This window comes from Juglans microcarpa x Juglans regia, chromosome 4D (genome assembly GCF_004785595.1).
Source record: "Juglans microcarpa x Juglans regia isolate MS1-56 chromosome 4D, Jm3101_v1.0, whole genome shotgun sequence".
Classification (NCBI taxonomy): Eukaryota; Viridiplantae; Streptophyta; class Magnoliopsida; order Fagales; family Juglandaceae; genus Juglans; species Juglans microcarpa x Juglans regia.
Genome location: NC_054600.1, coordinates 3,396,079 through 3,418,673, shown reverse-complemented (window position 1 = coordinate 3,418,673; position 22,595 = coordinate 3,396,079). Strand labels below are relative to the sequence as shown.

The 22,595-nt window shown below is 33.4% G+C and overlaps 2 protein-coding genes and 1 pseudogene across 2 annotated transcripts; all 3 read right to left on the bottom strand.

Annotated features, from left to right (window-relative positions):
* Positions 1-971: 971 nt before the first annotated feature.
* On the bottom strand, positions 972-5,657 carry LOC121259600 (histidine kinase CKI1-like). Its single transcript, XM_041161236.1, is given in 9 exon segments — positions 972-1,184; positions 1,477-1,780; positions 1,782-2,313; positions 2,316-2,583; positions 2,840-3,414; positions 3,739-4,114; positions 4,320-4,973; positions 5,118-5,342; positions 5,502-5,657. Coding segments are annotated over 9 exon segments (3,303 nt in total).
* Positions 5,658-12,401: 6,744 nt separating this feature from the next.
* LOC121259230 (universal stress protein PHOS32-like) lies at positions 12,402-14,062 on the bottom strand. Its single transcript, XM_041160742.1, has 4 exons — positions 13,809-14,062; positions 13,607-13,713; positions 13,135-13,253; positions 12,402-12,609 (listed from the first exon to the last, which is right to left on the bottom strand). Exons 1-4 carry the CDS (start codon positions 13,984-13,986, stop codon positions 12,513-12,515), a joined length of 501 nt encoding a protein of 166 aa, XP_041016676.1. The 5' UTR covers positions 13,987-14,062; the 3' UTR covers positions 12,402-12,512.
* A 3,417-nt stretch (positions 14,063-17,479) lies between these two features.
* Positions 17,480-18,432, bottom strand: LOC121259232 (annotated as a pseudogene).
* Positions 18,433-22,595: the final 4,163 nt, after the last annotated feature.

Genomic DNA, 22,595 nt, shown 5'->3' with positions numbered 1-22,595 from the left:
TCCATGTATTCATTTGTGGTTTACTCTTATATGTTTGTGATATCTATTGTATGTTACTTGTTTATTTACTGAGATTTCTTAAAATTTTATTATGATAGTTTTCACTATCATTCCCCACCCAGAATGGTAAAAGTTGTTACAGGTATCCTAAATACTATAGAACCATGAACTAGAGGACATAATGATAGAGGTTGAGTTCACTGTGAAGGCTCGTCATGACTTTACTACCGACATTTTGAAGTACACAGCCTTGCTTCCCCGGGAAATATTAGCTAATCTTAGCGAGGCTGATTCGATACTATCATGCATGGTGCATTTTTCTTCCCACTACTTTTAAAATTTTTAAATTATCTAATGTTTATTGACATGATATTTTATCTAATTATATATATGTATTCACAGCTGGGAATTCCTAAAATACATTTGGCTAGCTAAGCTATTTCCTTGTTAATATCTTCTTCTGCATTAATAGTGCTAGGATCACGCAAGTCCCTATCTTGCATGCCAGAATCTTGAATGACATTTTCACACAAGTGTATAAAACCTGAATGAGTAGTATTATATATACTTACAATTTTACTTGACTCATTTTATTAGATTCTTTTCATATATAAAATGAACCGAAAAACATCAATCTTAAAGCCTCAGAGCATATCCGGTGTGTAAAAGCCAGTGTAATCCTCCATGGAAGTCTGGTGGTTTTTTTTTTTTTTTTTTTTCCTGCAAATTAGGTGGGGAGTGACATTTCTCTCCAATAGCTGCTATCGTCCTTTCACAATGACTGATACACAGCTGAAAATGAGCAATAGACCCAGAACAAAAGACTTTACAGTTACTCATCCTTGAAAAGGAACTTTTGGACTTGAAGTGAAAGATGACCCTAAAACTTTGATATGTAACCATTGAACAAAATAATGACTGCTAGTGACTAAGATCTAATCCGGAAAAAAAGTTGAGAATTGTTCCCATGTTTATCCTATTTTGTCCGTAGATTGGATTGCTTTCAACAACTTTTCCACTTGTAATGGCTTAGGTACGTGGAAATCCATTCCTGCATCTAACAGCTTTCTCACTTGCTCTGTCTCTACATGGGCAGTCAATGCAACAATTGGCATATGGATGCCATATTTTAGCTCCTCTTTTCTTATCAGTCGGGTTGCTTCGATTCCATCCATTACCGGCATCTGAAATGATTATATACAATACATACTCGTTGAAATTACCACCAAAAAAGAAATAATACGAGTGATTAGAGATGAATCTTGTTTGGTTGAGTTTGAAATACTATAAAGCAGTCACCACAGATGCATATAATACTTGTGAGCCTTGGGAAGTAATTAATCTTGTTTAAGATCACTGCAAATCCAAGGTTTTTATTGCCTGGCATTCTGAAATTCTCCATAAGCATAACTGATTGAAGAAGTCGATTTCTATTTCCAAGTGAAAATAAAAAGGAGATTGGCATTGTGAAGATACCTGACAATCCATGAGAATATAGTCATAAGGGAGAAGATTGGCGTGTCCTTCTCTCCCATCACTCAAGCCCTTGCAGATTTGATCAAGTCCCTCTTTTCCATTCTCACAGGCCTCAACGTTTGCTCCAAGTTTACAAAGAGTAATTGTACTCACCTTGCGTAGAACACTATCATCATCAACAACCAGAACTTTCTTCCCATTCAAAGGCTTATCACTACTTCTCTCATCTGCATGCTTGTGCATTTTTTTCTGCTGGAGTGAGCTTTGTTGAGATAAAGGCATCCCCAACTCCATACTTTTACCTTCGCCGTTGAATTTGTTCAAAGAATTGTGGTCTATCAACTTTGATAAAGTTTCCTTTTTTCAGTTCTGGTATTAGTCCTAGCACTTGGAATAAGCGTGACCCATGAAAAGGCTTATATACAATGAGATCGCATGGAGGTTCTCCTGAATGAGCATCATCACTCACTGCTGGATGGTCCAACCAGACAACCTTGCACCGTGAATTATGAATGTCTTTCCTGAAGTTAACCACAGCTGAACATAGTTCTGAGAAAGGACCAGCACTGGAATCAATCACTAATAGTATGATGCCTGGTGAACCTTTGGAGTCGGTCTTTCTGTAGGGCAGGGGAACTTGATCATTTTCATCCTTGATGCAGAGAGGCCTATCACTCGGCCCCAAACCAGAATTGAATGATGCAGATATTCTCTGGTGGTCCATCTGGGTTTTCTCGGAAAAACTGAAATAGGAAATCTCCAACTTCTGCTTTATTTTCTCCAAATGTGGGAGTAGATTCTTCCCTTGTTTTACACATGACACTCTTATGTTTAGGTTTCAATATAGTTCATCAAAACTTTCCTCCGTTGATCGGCTGCTATGAGAAGTACCACATGAGATTCTTCTTGTTTAGGTGAAAGGGTTCGAAGTAATGCAAGAGATTGAAAGCTATCTGAAGGGCGATCATTGTGCATTCTAGGGAGTTCTTTTTCAATGTCAGTTGATTGTGGTTCACATGTTGGAAGTTTGATATTGAGGTTGAAGCAAGTACCTCTTTCACCAGTCTCTTTATCAACAATTCTTATATCTCCACCCATTAGACGCACCTGAGGTACAAACACAACAAGATTTAGTTAAATGCACAAACAGAAGTGTGTGTGCGCGTTTGTGTGTGTGTATGCTGCTTAAAGCTCCAATATAATTCACAATTACACAAATCAGCTCTCTCTTTCAAAACCAAAGAGGGTATAGAATGAAAACGATCTTGATCATCTACCAAAGGCTGGAGAATAGCAACTCCATTCAACATTAACTCTAAATAGGAATCGAAGTCTCAGTGCTTTGACTGCATATTGTACTTACCAAAGATTGAACAATACCAAGTCCCAAACCAGTTCCTTCTTGACCAAAAGAGGTTTCTGCAACCTGATTATAGTATTCAAACACAGTCTTTTGCATATCTTTTGGAATTCCCAAGCCTGTATCATCCACCTCAATTACAAATTCTGTGATATGGGGATCTTGCTGAGATGTAGTAAGGACATCCAAATCCTGTAAACCTGTCTTGTTCTTGAAACACAAACGGCACAAACACTCCAACAAAAAATTACGATTAGAAGCAATTATGGCATTTTCGAAACTTGTTTCCTGGACCATGGCACGAACTGTAATGTGACCTTCTGATGTGAACTTTACTGCATTACTCAGTAAGTTACATAGGATCTGTTTAAGCTTTCCTCGGTCACCCCTAACAAGACATAATTTAGAAATTGAGCCATCACAAGGATCAAGCACAATCTCAACACCTTTCTTTATAGCCATAGGATAGAACATATCCGCTACGTCCTCGAGGAGATGAGCCAAGTTGAATTCTTCTTCTTCAAGTTGCATTTTTCCAGCTTCAATTTTACTTGTATCCAGAACTGAATTCAACAAGCCTGAACCATTTATGTAAATCAAACATCAATTTATCCTTCCCGAATAGTTCCACTTCTGAGGCTAAATAACGAAGAACTAGTTCTGATAGAAAATCCAAATGGGTTTGAGTGGCTAACTTGTTAGTAAATTGTTGATTAAACTATTAAATTAGAGTTCTGAAATGATATAACGGCTATATGCATCACTAAGGCTCCACATTTAAACAGAATATGTACTAATGAAGCATGTTCTGAAATATAGCACTTCTCAGCTAGCAGAATCATCAGCACAAACTGGTTTCAAGGAGGTGTGATAAAAGAAACAGAACGTGCACAACACCTTACCTAGGAGCTCTTGTGCACGAGTACTCATCTGTCCTAAGTTTGCTGCTACAACTGAGTTAGGATTGGAATCTTGATTACAAATTTCTATTGAACCAATGATAGCCGCCAAAGAAGCCCTTATATCATGACTCGCTGTAGCAAAGGCATGGCTTTTGTTCATACTCTTCCGTTCTGCTTGTTGAGTTGCATCCATTTGTTTAACGAGAGCAGCACATAAGAACATTTCTCTTTTTGCAGCTCTGACTATTGAGAATATGAAGACAGAAAGCGAGGTAACTATCAGAATAAACAGAAGCAAAAGGAGTATGGTCGACAGCTTGCAGTTATGTCGGACAAGGCTGACTAAATTTTCTGTGGGATAAACTAGTGCATATACCTGAGAGAAGTTGCCAAATAATATTATCAGATATATATTAATAAGGAATTTCATGTCTAAAAGACATTTGATTTGGATATCCTGATTGAATAAAAATGAACTTCTGATACTGGAATTTAATAATATCCTTAATTCATTTTAAAATTCACATGAATCTGTTAAACATAGACACTAACTTGTAGCAAGAAAGCAACAAAAATCATACCGTTTGAACCCCAGCAATCTCAAGGGTAGAGCAATAAAACTTGTATGTCACTCCAGAAACTTTCTCATTAAAATATTTTGACCCTCCACCATGAGACATAGAACACGACAAGTTACCAACAAGATCTATATAAGGGTCACCATTTGGCTTCAGCTTTGTGTTATTGCTTACAGTTATCTGCGTGTTTGGAAGCCTCGTTGGTATAATCACTTCCCCATCATGTGTAGCCAACTGAAAATCAGCATCATGGAATTCTAAAGCTGCAAAATGATCAGCAACCGCCTTTGCTCTCAAGCCAAGGGAAATCACACCTCTGCCATCCATAGCCACAGCACTAAGAAATAACCCATCTTGAGCTTTGTTCCATGCTTTTCCAAACCATGAATAGCCACTTGAGCTATTTAAAGCCTTTTGAAACCAAGTTGCATTCCTAGCAGCAATAGATTTTGTAAAAATAGGTTCTCCATATAGATTCCCGCTGTCCCGGTCCACTTGCCGACTATACCAGACTGAAGAATATGAAATGTTGCTATACGATGCAATCATTTGAGTCTCCCCTCTGTAAAATGAGAACATCAAGCCATCTATTCCAATATAAGTAGCCTGTGCTAAATGGGGAATAGTTGAAACTGCTAAAAACAATGCTGGTGCAACCTGAAGAACACAAGCAAGGTTAACAAAATTGACCAAAAAATATTATGAAGCTGATAAATTTCTGTTTCACCACTGGAAATGGGAAACTTGAAGCTGCAGGAACCTTTTCGATTGATACAGAAACACACTAACTTTTGCACGGACCTTTTCTTTGATGGTATCAAATGATAGTTCAGTTTCATTCAAAGACGAACTTAAAGCACTTGCCAAGTTCATAGCTGATGAATTTAGCGGAGATAGCAGTTTTGCTGTCATTTCAATTCCTAAAGAAGAACTTTCTTGTATTTTACGTGATTCCCAGGCAATAATACTTTCTTCAGTTTGTTTGTTCAGCAAATACAGACGTGAGATCATGAAACTAGAAAGTCCCTTCAAAGTCGTTAGTAATTATTAAAATGTGCAAGTTAAAACAAAAAAATAAAAATAAAATAAAAATATCAACATTGTACAACAAAATATGCTTAATTCTCTTGCTTGAGCAAAAACCAGAAAAAAAAAAAAAAAATAGCTTTCAATATCAGTCAATGCACTTCCAAAACTCCAAAAGATGTGGTTTCCAAACTTCTGAAGGGAATTACTAGAATCACAAGCAAACATATTGGCCGCCAAATTACTCTCAAGCAGACGTTCATCGGGTAGTATTTGATCACTCTCATGGTTGAACCTGTGCTTTAGAATCTGCATTTCATTTAAAACAGAGTATTATTAGATGATGGCTATAAATAATAGCATATTCTGTTTTTAGTTAATTGCTATCAAACACAATGACATTGCTACTAATTTTGAACTAAAGTCGACAATATTTTCATAGACCAATGAGCTATTGAATAACTTCGATTTGTTCAAGGATCATGATACTATGGAACAACCTTGCAAGTAATCCAAACCAAAATGTGTCTAAATTCACTTAATTTTGGTATCCCAGCATTAGTCTCTTAGCATGTTCAAGTACAAATGAAAAATATAGTTACTTCGATTTATTCAATGATTGTACATAGATGCTACTCTTGAAATTTGAAGTAAGCTAAAAGAAACGTGTCTAATACAAGTGTTGCAATCATACAGAGTAGTTAGTTGTATCCCCTTCATAGGTAATGTCACCCTCTACATGATATAATTGAAAACAAGGGCAATATCTTGTATTTATGCCTAAAACTTTGTTCACATCATTAAGTAAAAATTATAAAAAATAATAGATATTTTAATTTTATTTAAAATTAAAATCTTTAAACAAAGTTTATATATGTGGTTTCCTGTCACTAACATTAAAAAAAGTAGATTAAGGAGATAGAAGATTTAATTGTTCGACCAAAATTGTGAATATCAAAGATTTGTACGATGATATGGTACCAAGTACTCAAGGACAACGCTATAGATCATCACATGCAATATAATACCCATGCATAGATATGTATGTATGTATGTATGTATGCATGCATGCATGCATGTATGTCTAGATCTTCCAATATGTAATCACATGCATATTACGTGATATCAACATAAATGAAATAAAACCTTAGAATAAGTAGGAAAAGAATAATGATAAAGAGAATGACAGAAAATGCTCATGATGATCAGTGTCACCATCGTGAAAAACTAATAACAAAAAGACAAGAAGTCATGACTTCATGTGTGTAGAATGATTATAGGAGAAATCGAGATGAAGATCATGATCAAGAAAGGCTGATCCATGAGAACTATGACAAATGTATGTAGCACTTGGTGGTGTTGCTAGCCATGCGTGGCGGCGACAGTATTGAGAAGACTTGCTCGGAAATTAGTAGCTAGTTGAGCACCAATCAATCAAGAAACTGTGGAAATGATTCACAGTTTAGGAAGATGGAAATATGGAGGTTGAGAAAGAGAAGATCGCGTGATATTCTCTCCAAACATAATCCAAAATGATTAATGCAGAGGGTCATAATCCATTCCTACTATGAGGAAAGAGCCATAAGCCTCGTACGTTGGTTTTGTTTTTTTTTTTTACCTCGATCGGTTGTTCATTTATTGTTTAACGTTAAGAAAGGCTCAAGTCTTTACACACACACACACACACACACACAGATTTATTTTTTCTTGAAGTTTCCTAGTAAACAAACAATCACGTTCCGATTTAACCTTAGATCGATCACTTAACCTAGTTCAAGTGATTCTTTAAATAGACTCCCTCTCGCATATGTTGCTCGAATGTTGCTGATTCTGTTGCGTCTACATCCAAATGCCAAGGAAAATAATCTATTGGCAATATATATATATTTATAAAGATTACACTTTTTATGCCTTGATTTGCATCTTTTCCACAACTTTCAGATCCATTTTCTGGTACAACAAGCAATCTCTTTTCGACTTAGAATAATTTGATTTATATAATTATTTTATAATCTATTTTACAATCAATTAATATCAGAGTATCACCTCACTAAAAATATTGTAGTCTTTTATTTGAATTTCAAATTTTATGTAACTTCCTTTGTTTAAAAATTAAAATACGAAAAAGAAAACTATGTATACAAAAAAATAAAAATATTCAACTTCTGAATCTCTAGCTACAACGGGTTTGGCTTTTTGCAAAGAGATTTTGTTTCGTTGCAAATATATACATTTTTTGCAAGGAAATTCCATTTCTCGTTGCAAATGGATCCAATTGCGACGAAAACATTTCCTTACAAAATTATTGTTGCAATTATTAACCTCATATCTGGAAATGCCATTTTGCAACCGATTTTGATACATTTACAACGACATTTTTCCGTGGCAAAAAATTTGTACCCTTTAGCAACGAAAAAAATGCGTACACTTTCATGATTACAAATGTATATTCCCCCATTTATCAACGATATACTTTCGTTGCAAAAACAATTTTTTTCTATTACCTACGATATTTGATTCGTTGCAAATACCACTGGCCTCCTTGCCAACGAATCAAAGTCGTTGCAAAATTTAAAAATTCATTACCAATGAAAAAAATTCCTTGCGAAAACATCATCCAGACCAATGACATTGAATCGTTGCAAAGTATTAATTTCCAACGATATAATCTCGCTGCTATGATTATTACTAACGTATGATTTCCTTGCAAAAAATATATTAACAATGACATTAATTTTCTTGCAAAGAGTAATGCTAGATACAAGTCTCAAATAGACAAACCCTATACAAGCCTTTTGTAAAATAATAGTTCAGAATAGTGTAAACATTTTTAGTAACAAGTTATTGTACAGTTCTAACAAAATAATTTCCTTGCTAATGTATGCAAACTTTTGTGCAACGAAACATAATTTCCTTACAAGGATATTATTTCCTTATAAAAAACAAAATTAGCAACAATTTTAATTTCCTTGCAAATAGGAGTTCAAAACTGTGCAAACTTGTTTACCAACGAGCGTAATTTTCTTGCAAATGTAAATTTGCAAGGATATTATTTCCTTGTAAATAAATATTATTCCTTACAAAAAAAAAGAAAAGAGATTAATTATACATACAACCATGAAGTGTGTAAACGTCGCTGCGTAATCACTTTAAAAATGAATGAGGTACACTATTAAAAAATTAATTTTTTCATATGAGTCACATGTTTTATTCACTTTTTTCAAAACGATTACGCGGCAGTTGCACAATTCACGGTTGTAAATATCTTTTCTCAAAAAAATTTGGCAACGATTTTAATTTCTTCGCTAATAGGAGTTTAAAACTGTGCAAACTTGTTTACCAACAAATATAATTCCTTGCATATGTACATGGATGTTATTTCCTTGCAAATATGGTTGTAGTTTTATGGAGCCATGATTTGTAATTTACAAAGTTTTGTGATTGTGTTGTGTAGATGTATAAATCAATGTTTTGAATACCGTACCAGATGGCGTACCGGTCAAGGCACTGGAACGAAATATTTCGGTACCGGTACTGTTTTGTGTACCGTTTCGGGATAGTCGATATATGAATAAATTATATATATAAATATATATAACAATTATATTCTAAAATAATAGTTTATATATGAATAAATTATATATAAATACATACATATATATAAATTATAAATAGTCTAGTCTAAATTGGGGTAAAAAAATGAACTTGTAGTTTGAAAAAATGGAAAAAAAAATGAAGGCCGGCCGGTACAGGCCGAAATTTAGGCCGAAACGGCTGGTACCGGCCAGTATTTAAGCCGGTACGAAATACAGGTAGTATCTGTACCGGCCCAGTGGCCGGTAATGCAAATATCGACCGTACCAGCCGGTACGAAACGATTTTTAAAACTTTGGTATAAATGATATAGACAGATTTTATGCATTGAATGTGTAGATTTCAATAAACTATGAAGAATTGATGTGGTGATTATAAACTTGTCATTGAGGATGTATGTTTGTGTTGGATGGTAATTTGGAAATATGTATGTATTACCAAGAGCCTTAATATTGAGTAAAGTGTTTATGAAGGTTGAATGAATTATTTTTTTTTATACATATTGAATGTAATGTGAAGTTTGTATGACTATTTGATTGTGCAATGGATTTGTATGGAGCTCAAGTGTTAGATGGATAGAAAATGTATATTTGGGTTGGATTTGAGTACTTAGGCAGCAAGCATGTTGGTATGCTTTATAACCCAAGTTGTGTATATGAAAGGGTACTGAAGTGGAATGATACGAATTTTGTGACATCCCGGACTTTGCCAAGTCCCCGTTCATATTTTTATTTGGATATTATTTTAGTTATTGGATCATTCTAGGTGTTAGAAGAATGCTTTGAGATATGTTCTATTTATTTGGACTTTAAAATCTTAAGCATAAGAGCCCACAAGAGAAAGAAGAGAAAAATGCCAACAAAGGCCCATGTGGATTTCGGCCAACCAAGTTAGGATTAGGGTTTGGAAACCCAATGTTGATCACTAAGGATAGAGGAGGCACCACATGGCATGAGAAGATATTTTTGTTTTACTAGAAGCTCATCATTTGAAACCTAGGAAAGTAGTGTGACACTTGTCCGACATGCAAAGAGGTTCTAGAAGGAAGTGAGTGGATGAGATAAAGAGAGAGGATACGGCCACACATAGGAAACACACCATTCCCACCAACCATATGCCACGTGTCTCACATTCACAACTCACTTCTAGGTCACTTTGAATCTGGACGGGAAAGAAGACAAGAGGAGTGAGAGAAGATTAGGGTTTCGGTGAATCCAAGAGACCTACACACCACCCATAGGATTTTGGCAAGTTCTAAGAAGTTTATAATGATTTAAGAAGACAAAGAGGCACATAGAAGCACTACAAATTAGATGGCACAAATAGTAAGGGACTTCTAGGGTTCGGCCATGGGGATTACGCGCCCCACATGCAAGCTAGCCATCTTGGTTGACACTTGTTCTGCATGGAGGAATGGCCTTTAGTGCAAAGATAGAGAGTGTAGACCTCAAAATGTACAAAGATATTATTCTTCCCAGAATCTTAGTGCTTTTTTATTTTAGTTCTCTTCTCAAAATTTTTATTTCTTTTTATATCTAAATTGTTGTAGTTGTTATTATAATATTTCAACTAAGAAGCTTTTTTTTTTTTATTAACTCTTAAAATTGCATGAAAATACCCTTGTGCAGATTATCAACTGCAAAGATGACCTTGCTCAATATTATCTGATGGATTGCATAATTTAAGTTTCCTTATGAGTATTACTTGCAAATCCTTGAACATACTTTTGTGTTTGTGTTTGTGTTTGTGTTGGTGAACATGCTTCTCCTAATACATACATATCATAATCATGAACTTAGGAAACTGTAATCTATTAACATGCTAGTTATCCTAATTTCAAATTACGTTACCACTTATCTATCTTTCTCTCTTTGTTTTTGCTTGTTAAGGTTGCTTCAAGGTTGTTGCTTTCTATATCCTATGAACCTCCATTTTTATAGGTTAAACCATTAATTGAATTGTATTTTTTTCTCATATGTAAGACTATTTGCAGCGACATATATTTGCTACGAATAGTTTTTTTTTGTTACAAATTACCAACAAATACAATTTGGAGGTGTAATACAATGGATGCATTCGTTGCTTTTGTACCTTTGCAACCAATGCACATCGTTGCAAATATACATTTCCAAGGAATGCAATTTGTTGCAATGTATACATTGCTATGAATCAAAATCATTGCAACTATAGATTTGCAACGAAGTGAAGTCTTTGCAAATGTACATTTGCAACAAAAAAATTGTTGCAATGTATTTGCAACGCATCAAATTCATTGCAAATAACAAAATTTTATTTGCAATGACAAAATTCGTTGCTTCAGTACATTTGCAAATAATTAAGGTTGTTGCTATCGAACATTTGCAACAATTATAAGTCGTTGCAAATGTATATTTGCAACAGTTATCCAGATCCCTAGATGGACAATAGCAACGAGAAGATATACATTTGCAACGAAAGATTCTCGTTGCTAAAAGTCCTTATTTGCAAAGGAAAAAAAATTCGTTGGTGAATGTCTACACTGACACAGTAATTCCAAAAGTAGGGCAATGTTCGTTCGTTGTAAATAATCAGTTGCAACGAAAAAAGGCTTTTTGCAACAATATATTTTCCTTGCAAAAAGCCTTTCTTATTGTAGGATCTAACCATTTATTCATTGGATTAAGACCGAAACAGTTTCATCTCACCTCATCATTACAAGTTTCTTAAATTTTCACACAAAATATAATAAACAATTCAAAATTTTTCAAATTTCAAAATAATAATAATATTAAAAAATAATATTCTAACAATTTTTTATTTAATTTTCATCTAATTTCATCTCACTATCCAAACAAGGCCTAAGGTTTTTTTTTTTTAATTTCAATTTCGCTGCATGCAATCTCGTTGAATAGACTATTGGTATATTCATTTCTGAGTTATTCTATTTTCAAGTCTATTTATAAAAAATATTATCTACATCACTTAAATAGTAAAATTTAATTTATCAGATTTAAATTTTGAAATTTATATTCCAAATCAACTTATGTCATATAAACACTTTAATTAGTAGGCATGTCCACACACCCACTTGAGAAGAAAAATTTTCTTCATTCACTACACACACATAGACATATAATCTTTTAAAAAGAGAGGAGAAAGGAACATTTGATTAAAATATAACAATTAAAATAAGCATTTAAGGGAATATGTGTTTCGTAATTAATTAGTTAATGTGGGGTAAAACAAACTTTCTAGAAAATGTGATGCTAATTCCCTAATCATCATCTAATACATTTCTATATTTATTTCATTGCTTCTTCTCATAAGATACCATTCTTGCTTCTTCTTCTTAAGCTTTTCACTCTCGCTTTGGAAAATTCCCCACTTAATTAATATTATAGAAATAATTCAACCCCCCCCCCCCCCAAAAAAAAAAAAAAAAAAAGCATTTCTTACATGATTTTAAAAATAAACAAAGTCAAATCATTAAACTGGAACCGCAAAAAAAAATATAGATATATATTACAAGGGCCCGCAAGAAAACTTTTGTACAAGAGCCACATAAGAGTTAGAAAAAAAAAAAAAAAAAAAAGGCATTCAGTTGTTTGAAACAGTAGATTTGGGCTTCTTCACGATCAAAACAGGGCACTTCACATTCTGTGCACAGTGATTGCTCACACTTCCAAGGAAAGCCCTGCCAAACACCAAAATTCCTACAAATTTAGGCTTTTCAAGAGAAACAAAGTATTCTCTCTCTTCTTTTTTTTTTTTTTTTTTTAATATGATTATTGTTTTGAGATTTAGAGTCAGTTTATATTGAGAAATGAGTTGAGATGAGATGATGTCTCATTACTATTTACAAATTTTAACTCATAAATCTTACTATTATTCACAAATCATCTTAACTCATCTCATTTCATCTCTCAATCTAAACGGGACTAAAAAAATTAAATTATTTATTAGATTTTGTGTAAAAATTTAAAAAAATTATAATGATGAGATGAGATGAAACACTTTACTATCCAAATGCCAAACAAGGCAAAATAAAATTCAAATTTTAAAATTTCTTTTTCAAATCAAATTATGTTACTTAAATATTTTACTATATATTATCTATTCCGATTTATAAATAGAATTTTCCAACTTATAAATAGAATTTTCTTTGTTTAGAGTCCACGCTAAATCTTAATATAAGATTTTATAATGTGTAGGGACTCACCTCTTAATCAGGCCATAACCACGGCTGCCCATAACCAACACATCAACACCCAATCTCTGTGTCATCTGGCAAATTACATCTCTCGGATCACCATGCTCTACTATACTCTCCACCTTAACCTGTGTACATCATTCTTAAATTTGTCAAACCAAAATTAATAAATACCTTAATATATATATATATATATATATATATTTATTTATTTATTTCTCACAGCTTTTCTCAAATACTAAAATCTCCTCTAGAGAGAAAAAGGGAAAAAACAGATATAATTTGATAATAACAGATGTATTTCTTGAAATATCGATCCTTATGGGGGTGAATTTCTATAATCATGAAATTAATTTTGAAAATACAAAAAAAAAAAAATACGACTATAAATCTCGAATAAATATTATAATACGTTCTACTTAGATTTATCAAGAAAAACAAACAAACGAAATAATAAATAAATAAATATATTATCACATACATCGTGAAGGTCTTTGCACATCCGCTTGGCCTTCTCAAGAACGGATTCTGCCGCGTCATAACCGTGCCTATCCATGGCCGCCATTATATCGGACGAAAACAAATACCCTGAAACACAACCAACAATTACAGAAAATGCCATTCAAGACTTCTCGTCGTTCTTAAAACGGAAAGCTGAGCAAGAGATGAGATGAGATGAATACCGGTGCCGTCGAGGGAGGAGTAAACGGCGCGGGGGGGTTTGACGTAGAGGAGGAGAAGGGCATCTTTGGAATTCTCGGAGATGACGTTGCTGAGGCACCAGGAGAGTGCGTGCATGCTCTCCTCTCCTTCATCGACGGCCACCAGTATCCTCCTCTCCTTTGCTGCCACGTCTGCCATTTTCAACTGCTAAAAAGACTGATATAACTGTTTCTCGTTGATGTTTCTGAGTGAGAGTTGTGTCCTCGACTGCTCATGCTCTATACATATTTATGGTGTCTGTAAAAACTGTTGGCGGTTCGTGGTTTGGGCTTTTTATTCAAAGACTGTGGGCCTTTGTCAGTTTTTTTTTTAATATTATCTTGTGCTGGATATTTTATTTTTTTATAAAAGAATTGAAGAAATGTCTTCGATGACTGCCTTTCCAGTCGAGAATTTATTATTTCCTTTGTCTCCGATATTATCCAAGGGCTTTTTATAATTTTTTTTTTTTTTGAGTAAAAAGAGTTTCTATAATTTATTATATAGTTGTTGCATGATTGCATCTAGAACTGTACATAAACCGACGGTACCGGCTGCCATCGACGCGAACCGATATTTTAAATGCATATATCAAGGCGATCAATTGTAACAATAATTATTAGTTAGTTAAACTAACTCTATTTCATGTGTTTTATATGACATACTAAATATATTAGCTCGCCTTTAAGATTCTGGAAGAACACAACACGGTTCACAAAAACCCACAACCCTATCTTCTTGTTTCTGTAGATGGATTCTAGTGAATATTGAGCCAAAGAAGAAGATAAAGCTCAAACATTATCTGATATTTAAAACCTTAAGTTCTCCTCAAGACAGGGACAGACAAAATGATCAGATCAAAGGTTGTAGAACAAGCATAACATCTATAAGGGAAGAACACTCCAAAAAGAACGGAATCTAGATTTTGAAACTAGAGTGGTCATAGGCTGCCGTGGCCGACAAATTGAACAACAAAAGCATCTTTTTAGCTGGGAAAAAAAGAGTTTTTTATACTGCTAAAGTTGAAAGGAATTATTTTTTTTGTGAGCGCCGCTCAGTGTTACCAGTGTTACGGGCAGTTACAAAATAACTTTTCTTTTTTTTTTCTATTCATATTTTTTTTAATATATTTAAATATTTTTAAAAAATAAAAAATACACAAATATATTTAAAATCACTTCTTTCATCATTAAGTAAAAAAAAAATTACTAAACGGTCAAATGAAGTGGTCATTTTGAGACGGTATAGTAAACTTTTTCTTTTTCTAATATTTCGAATCATGAGTTTCACCCGGACCACAACTGTATTGCTTCTCCATACATACATAATATATATATACTAGGTCAAAGTAACGTGCAAAGCACGTTTGCCTAGTTGGATCAAACAGTTGTTTTATAAAAATAATATATTTTTTTTATAAAATTTGTAAAAATAGTTGATGGCATATATAGCTTAGAAGATATTGATTCAACATTTATACAAGTAATATAATTAATAGAATATTACAAAGGAACTATAACAAACAAATTAACTACCACGATTAGTACTTTAATAAGATGATTAAGTTTGCATCATCAAGATGATGGTATTTAATGGTGTGTTTTGGGCCAAATGAGATTTATTTCCCCTTTTTCTTATATATTTTGGCTTTGTATTATATTTTGCCGGATAACTATATAACCTCGTTTAGGATATTTCACTATTGTGGTTCTGTTTATAAAATTATGGTACTTATGATTACTAAGTTGTGAAATTTATTTTCTTATTTTAATGTATTTTTTTTATTGGACCCTTCTTTTTCGAATTGGGCTTGTTTTAGTGTGTTTTATTCTCTTTTGGGCCCAGCCCATTCGGATTTGAAGTCAAGTCCGTAGCTTGTAGCCCAGTCCTCCCTTTCTCTCTAAACGGCGCCATTTTGGCCATAGCCTTAGGGCTTTATTTCTTTTCCTCCTGGACGCTGTCCATAGTGGAGAAGACACTCAAGATCAGAGTATGGTGTGATGCATGCTTCCATTGACACACCAGCAATGGAAGAGGAAATGCTGGTAATCAGCTAATACTATCAGCAATTAGAAATCTCCATCACAGATATCAATCAATCATGGAACAAACACAGACCCACGGTGGTGTTGTCGATATCAACGTTGTCAATGCTGCAAGAACCTAGAGAAGAAGCTCCACCATAAGAAGAAAAGGAAATGCCACTAAAAAGGAGAAATACTGCTGAAAGAACTTAAGATCTCAACTTTCTGTAAATGTTTCACGGAGGAGTTCCATGAGAAGAGGAAAATTCATAAAAATAAAGAAAAGAAAAAGAATAAAAGAATAAAATGATTGAATGGGTTATCCCAAATCTGGCTCTGCTCTTGTCGCACAAGCAGTCGAAAGAAGAAGATGAAATGCCGCTCAAAGAAGAAATTTTGTTTGAAGAAGTTAGGAGTTCGACTTTCTAGAATTTTTTCAAAGAGTTCCAGGGGAGAGGAGAAAACTCAAAAAATATGAGAAGAAGAAGAAGAAGAAAAAAAAAAGTTGATCGGATTATCCCGAACTTGGCTCCACCATCATTGCAAAAACCATATGAAAATACCATTGCACTAAATTTGTCGAACCACACCATGGGCAATTGAGTAATGGTAGGCAGTGAGATGAATCCAATTGTTTTTAAGACACTCAAAAGCAGGGCTTAAATACTTACCATTAACTTTAACGAAAAAAAAAAAAACATTAAAACAAGAATTTCCGTCTTATAAACACTTTATATATATAAAGATATATATATACATGTAAATTTAGTCAATTGCTAAAAGGATGAGCAGCAACACAAACAATAGTTTCCTTTTATTTTGGATATCCGATGTTTGTATATTGGATATATCCGCATAACCTTTGAAGACTGTTGAAGATATATTTTCTATGCAACTGCCCGTCTAAGAGCAGCTGATGCCCCCATCCAGTTCATTGTGCCTGGTATCCATGTTACCGGGAAGAAGATTTATGACTGAACAAGAAGATGAGATTAGTTTCAGAACTCCAATGCAAGTTATCTGCTTAATTAATTTTTCACTTTTACCCACTTAAACCCAAGATCTATGTAACGAGCCCACATCATACTGATCAGAAAAATCATCGGCTTTCATCAATGGGTGCAAGTCCCTAAAAGTCGTTTGCACCCAAAGATTTGAACCTTAGACCTAGGTGAGTATACCCCCAACACTACGGCCTTCACCACTTAAGTTAACCCTTAGGGGTTGTTTGATGATTTAATGCAAGCCAAGTTAATATAAACAGAAGGAAATTAACTGACTAGGGCTGTGATGGTTGTATGAGAACAGGATCAGAGACATCAACACAAACTTTAGATCAAAGTGATTCAAAACAATTCAATTACCTACACAGTTCAGCAAGCTTCTTACTTAAATTGGCTAAAGGATAAACAGAAGATTGGAAGAAAACATATATTTGTTTGCAGGCTTTTCCATTACTCTTGGATTGTAAAATGATCTTGCATAGAATTAGTTCATCCAGCAACAGAAAAAGTAAGCCCAATATCTCATTCATAAGTTATCATCAATGTTATTTATTCACATGAACTGAAATCATCAATGTTAAATCTCCCAAGATATAAGAAACTGATTATAATTTAAATGCGTAATACTTCAGCATAATAGAATCTATCGAAATTGTTAAACGTAATGCTGCTAATTGCAAGTAAATAACACCCTGGGGATCAATCCTCCAACAAGATGTATTGATAATCTTGGACACAGAACTTACCCACAGTCAATAATCGAAAAGGTCGAAAAAAACTTCAACACAATAAAATCTGAAAACCATTTCAAGTTTTCAACAATATCTAAACTTTAAAGAATCCCAACCCTCATTGATTTACTCTTCCTCAGTTGCAGAACCACCATTCTTCTTGTTGTGCTTTCTTGCATACCTCTGGTTTCTCAAAAACTTCGAATCCATCTATAAAAATAAAAATAGAAATAAAAACTCAATAAATTTTCACAACCCATTAATTTAATTCTCATAAAAGAAAATAAAGCCATGCTAGATGTATCTAATACAATAAAAAATGGAATTCAACTACATGTGTAATTTTCATCTACATGATCCCAAAGAGTAAAAAATTTTCCATAAAAAGAGGCCAATTCAACTGCTTGGCATGTGTCTGGTTGAGTTGGGATTCCTTCTTTTGCATCTTTTGTTGAGTGCCCAACTCAACAAAAGATAGAGACATAATGAAATATGAAATTTCAAGGAAGATCAGAAAAAACAAAAATATCAAACTTCAGTTCCTGTGTGATACACAAATAAATTTTGAAACTTCAGTTGATTCAGGGAACGAATAATAAAAAATAAAAAAAGGCAGAGAGTTTAGAATTTCGTTTTCTCGTTTCTCGTCTTTCCCTATGGTTTTTAAGCAACCAAACAATGGATAAGTCAAGAGATGAGACAAAAGATAATCACAACACCGAGAGAATACCCCTTTGGTGGAAGTGTGCCTGTGCTTTCTAGGTTTCTTGATGCCATTCTTGTGGCCTTGTAGGATTGGTTATGGGCCGTGTGGTTCTTTGATTTCGCCATTTCTCCCTCTCGCTGTTGGCAGCTCTTCGATGATTAGGGTTCTCGCCTTCTGGAGTTTTCCAAGAATATTATATATATGGATGGAGGCAGAAACAAATCGTACAGTGACCGACATACTTCAGGACGGACGTCGGACATGGAAATGGACACATCTTGTCGTTTTAAGAGAAACTCGTCTCATTTCCGCATGTTTTTTTTTTCCACAAATCATTTTCACTCATCTTATATTATCATTATATTTTTTTAAAATTTTTAAATAAAATATAATAAATAATTCAACTTCTTTAAATCTTAAAATAAAAATTATATTAAAAAAATATATTCTAACAACATTTTATTAACCTTTCATTTCAACTCATCTAATTTCATCTCATCTCATTATCCAAATCAAATCTCTCTTTTACAATTGTTGTATTTTTTTATAAGTTATTATATTCAGCAGTCTTACACCATACATATATTGATATAGTTTTTTTCTTCTCAACGGGTTTGTGGTGCAAGGCTAAGTAGAATTTAAAAAAAAAAATCTTAAATACATTTTATTTATTTGTTAGGCTCGAAATTTATATATATAATTACTCTTTATATTTTATTAACCTATTTTTAAATTTATCACTAATATTATTGTTGGAATTGAAAAATAAAATTCCTTGAAATACCTGAAGTCTTAAAAAAAAAAATTCAGTTCTTTAACCATTTTTAATAAAAAAAAATGGACAAATTCACATTTCCTTAGTGTCATGAGCTTTATATTTTTTCTTTTTTTTTTGGATTTATTTATGTAATTTTAAGAGGTGTGATCACCAAATAGTTTACTCATTGGAATGACATCTTCTTCATGATGATGGTTCTAATGGGGTGATGATTAAGAAAATATCAAAAGACACAACCTTTTGATTTCATTTGTCAACTATTGAGTTACCAATGGTTGTGTCATTTACTAGCTGGTGCATGATGGTCTATAACTAGAGATCATTGGTGCAATTACACTCACTCAATTCCCTTTATCCATCACCAACTTGTGAGATAAATACATTTACAGGAGTATCACCATATTGCCAAAATTTCGTTTCTCTTTACTCTTAATAATTCTACAGTGGTATCAGAGTCCGGTCATGTCAAAGGAAATTTTCTCAATCATTAAGAAGATGATAAATAGATAAGCGTTTGGTTTGACAACCATACTTGCATATTAAAATCATTTTTGGAGGCTTTCAAATCCAAGAGAGAAACTCTTTCAAATCACAGTGGGAGGCCTAGAGTATATTGGGAATCTTCAAAATCTTGTAAGTTGTTATTATTTTGAAAAAAATTAATTGAATATCTTATCACAGTGTAAATGGTTGGTCCGGTTGGTTTCTCCTATCCGAACCGACCGGCTTTCACCCCTAATCGCTGGAGTTCCTCACCCCTGTCGGAGTTAATGGACATCAGGAGTACATCGGAATCCTCAACACTAGTCACCATTTCGTCGGACGGAAGTGAAGACCGAAGCTTCACAGAATTTGAAAACACCCAGTGCGAGGAAGAAGAAGACCTTGGACGAAATATCCAACTGTCATATATTTTCAAATCAACAAAGGTTAAACGACATGGGCGTTCAGCCTAAAGAAGTGCCAAATGACAGTGTCATTTTGGCTGATCCTGTGAAACCAAACTCTTCAAACAATGTCGTTCCACCCCTTTTCAATCGAGCCACAAGCAGATCCCTAAGCCGAGCCATTGACCAAACCACTAGCCGAGCCGTTGATTGAGCCGCCGACCGCTAGTTTTCTTCTAGACCCAGTTTGAACTGGCTGAACCGATTTACTCAGTTTTCTGAATCAATTTAGGGCAGTTTTGACTTTTCAGACTATTCGAGATCATTTTAAATCCGATTTGATCCGTTCAAAAGCTGTTGTGTTCCAAATTTTGTGCCGAAACATTACAAAGCACCTATTGATCGAGATTATCGCCAGAAATCCTTTGAAAAAGGTCAAACATCGAGAAAATGTCTTAAAAATTCTCGATCGGGACGTCACTTTCATTATTCTCCTTATTTAAAATATAATAAAAAAATTTCGAGGCTGCCACCTTGGATTAAATCCAAGAATTATTATTATTAAGTTTGTAATAATTTTAATTTTTCACAGTTAAACTATTGTATTTAATAGAACACATTTATTATTTCTACATTCTTTTTGTTGTTAATTTTTTTAAGGTTTAATATTTATGGTACCAAAAAAAAGTATTGATCCCTTGAGGATAGAAAAACTGAACTGAAGAGATTTTCGAGCCTGGAAAAAGGCATATAACTTTTCTTCTAACTCATGAAAAGACCTTATACACATTAACAATACCAAAGCCATTAGAAAAATGTAGAAAATGAGCTGAATGAAAGTGGGAGCAACGTATCAAGTGAAGATAAATGGGAAGAACACAATACATGGGCAAAAGTTTTAATTTTGTATTGTATAAATGATCACATTATTCCTCTATTTGAAAAATATGAAAGAGCTAGAAAAATTATGGATACAGTTGGGGCAAAGTATAGTTATTATTGGATAAGTATAACTGAAATCGTACGAAAGAGAATGATGACATTGACGATCATTTATTTCAAATGGAGTTAAGTGTAAAAGAATTACATGATTCTGGTCATCCTCTTACTGACAAAATGCAAGTTACAACCATACTAAATAGTCTTTCTTCATCTTGGGATCACATTGTTACTTCATTAACACATAGTGGAAATGAAATAATAATGACATCACTTTTAGTACTTTTAGTATTTGAATGAGAAATGATGAAGATGAGGAATACAGATAGTGAATCATCCAATTTATTGATGGCTTAAGACAAATGTTCTACACAAAACAAAATGAAGCCAAAACAGTTTAAGAAAAACAAATGGTTGAAAAATAAACAAAGTAAACCATTTACCGGAAATTGTTTTAAGTGTGGAAAGAATAAGCATTACAAATCACAATGTCCTAATAAGAAAAAAACACAAGAAAATAAGAAAATTGTGATGACAGTCCCAGAAGTAATGCTAGTGGAACTAGTGTCAGATTCATGGTAGATTGATTCTGCAGCAACAAGACATATGTGTAGGAACAAAAATATGTTTGTTAAACTTGGAGATAAACAAACAAGATAGCACAGAGTGTATATGGGCAACAACACATACTGCGATATCTTGGGGCAAGGTGCTTGTAAATTTAAAGTGAATGGTTCCTTATTTTACTTAATGATGTATTATATGTTCTTAGTATTCGTAGGAATTTAGTATCAGTGCTTGTACTAGATTAGAAAGGTTATACTGATAATTTTAAGTCTGGAACCGTTGTAATAAGTAAGGGTAATATATTAGTGAAAGGTGTGAAATATCACGATATGTATGTATTGAATATTTATATTAATAAAGTATCTATTTATGATTATTTAAATGTGTCTACAGATTGTGCATATTTATGACATTTAAGATTAGGTCGTATAAATAAAAATAAGAAGTTCAGAATATGTAAAAGTAGATTAATAACACAAATAAACTTAGATAATTTTGATATATATGAATCATGTATCAAAAGAAAAATGAGTAGTAAATCTTTTTCAAAAAATTAGAAATCCACATATTTACTTGAAATTATACATTCTGATGTTTGTGAACCTTTTAGAACTAAAACCCATAGAGAAATGGAGTAATTTATTACTTTTATTGATGACTATTCAAGATATGGGTATATCTATTTACTCAAATATAAATCTAAGGCAATTGATAAATTTAAAGAATATAAAGTAGAACTAGAAATCCAGTTGGGTAGGCCCATTAAGGTTTGAATGGTGATAAAGGAGGTGAATTTGAAGTTTTGGATGATTTCTGTAAATTGAATGGTATAAGACAAGTTTATAATATGTCATATAAACCTCAACAAATGACATTGCAGAAAGAAGAAATATAACTCTATTGGATATGACGAAATCGATGATAGCATATGCTGATCTACCAACATATTTTTGGGGTGAAGCATTATCGATTGCGGCATATATATTAAATAGAGTTAAAACCAAAGTAAAAGCTCTTACACCTTACGAGATATGGACAAGACATAAATCAGATTTAAGTAAACTCAAAGTGTGGGGTTGTAAGGCCCTAGTGCTTATCACTAGACCACTAAGGGATAAATTGAAAAGTAAAA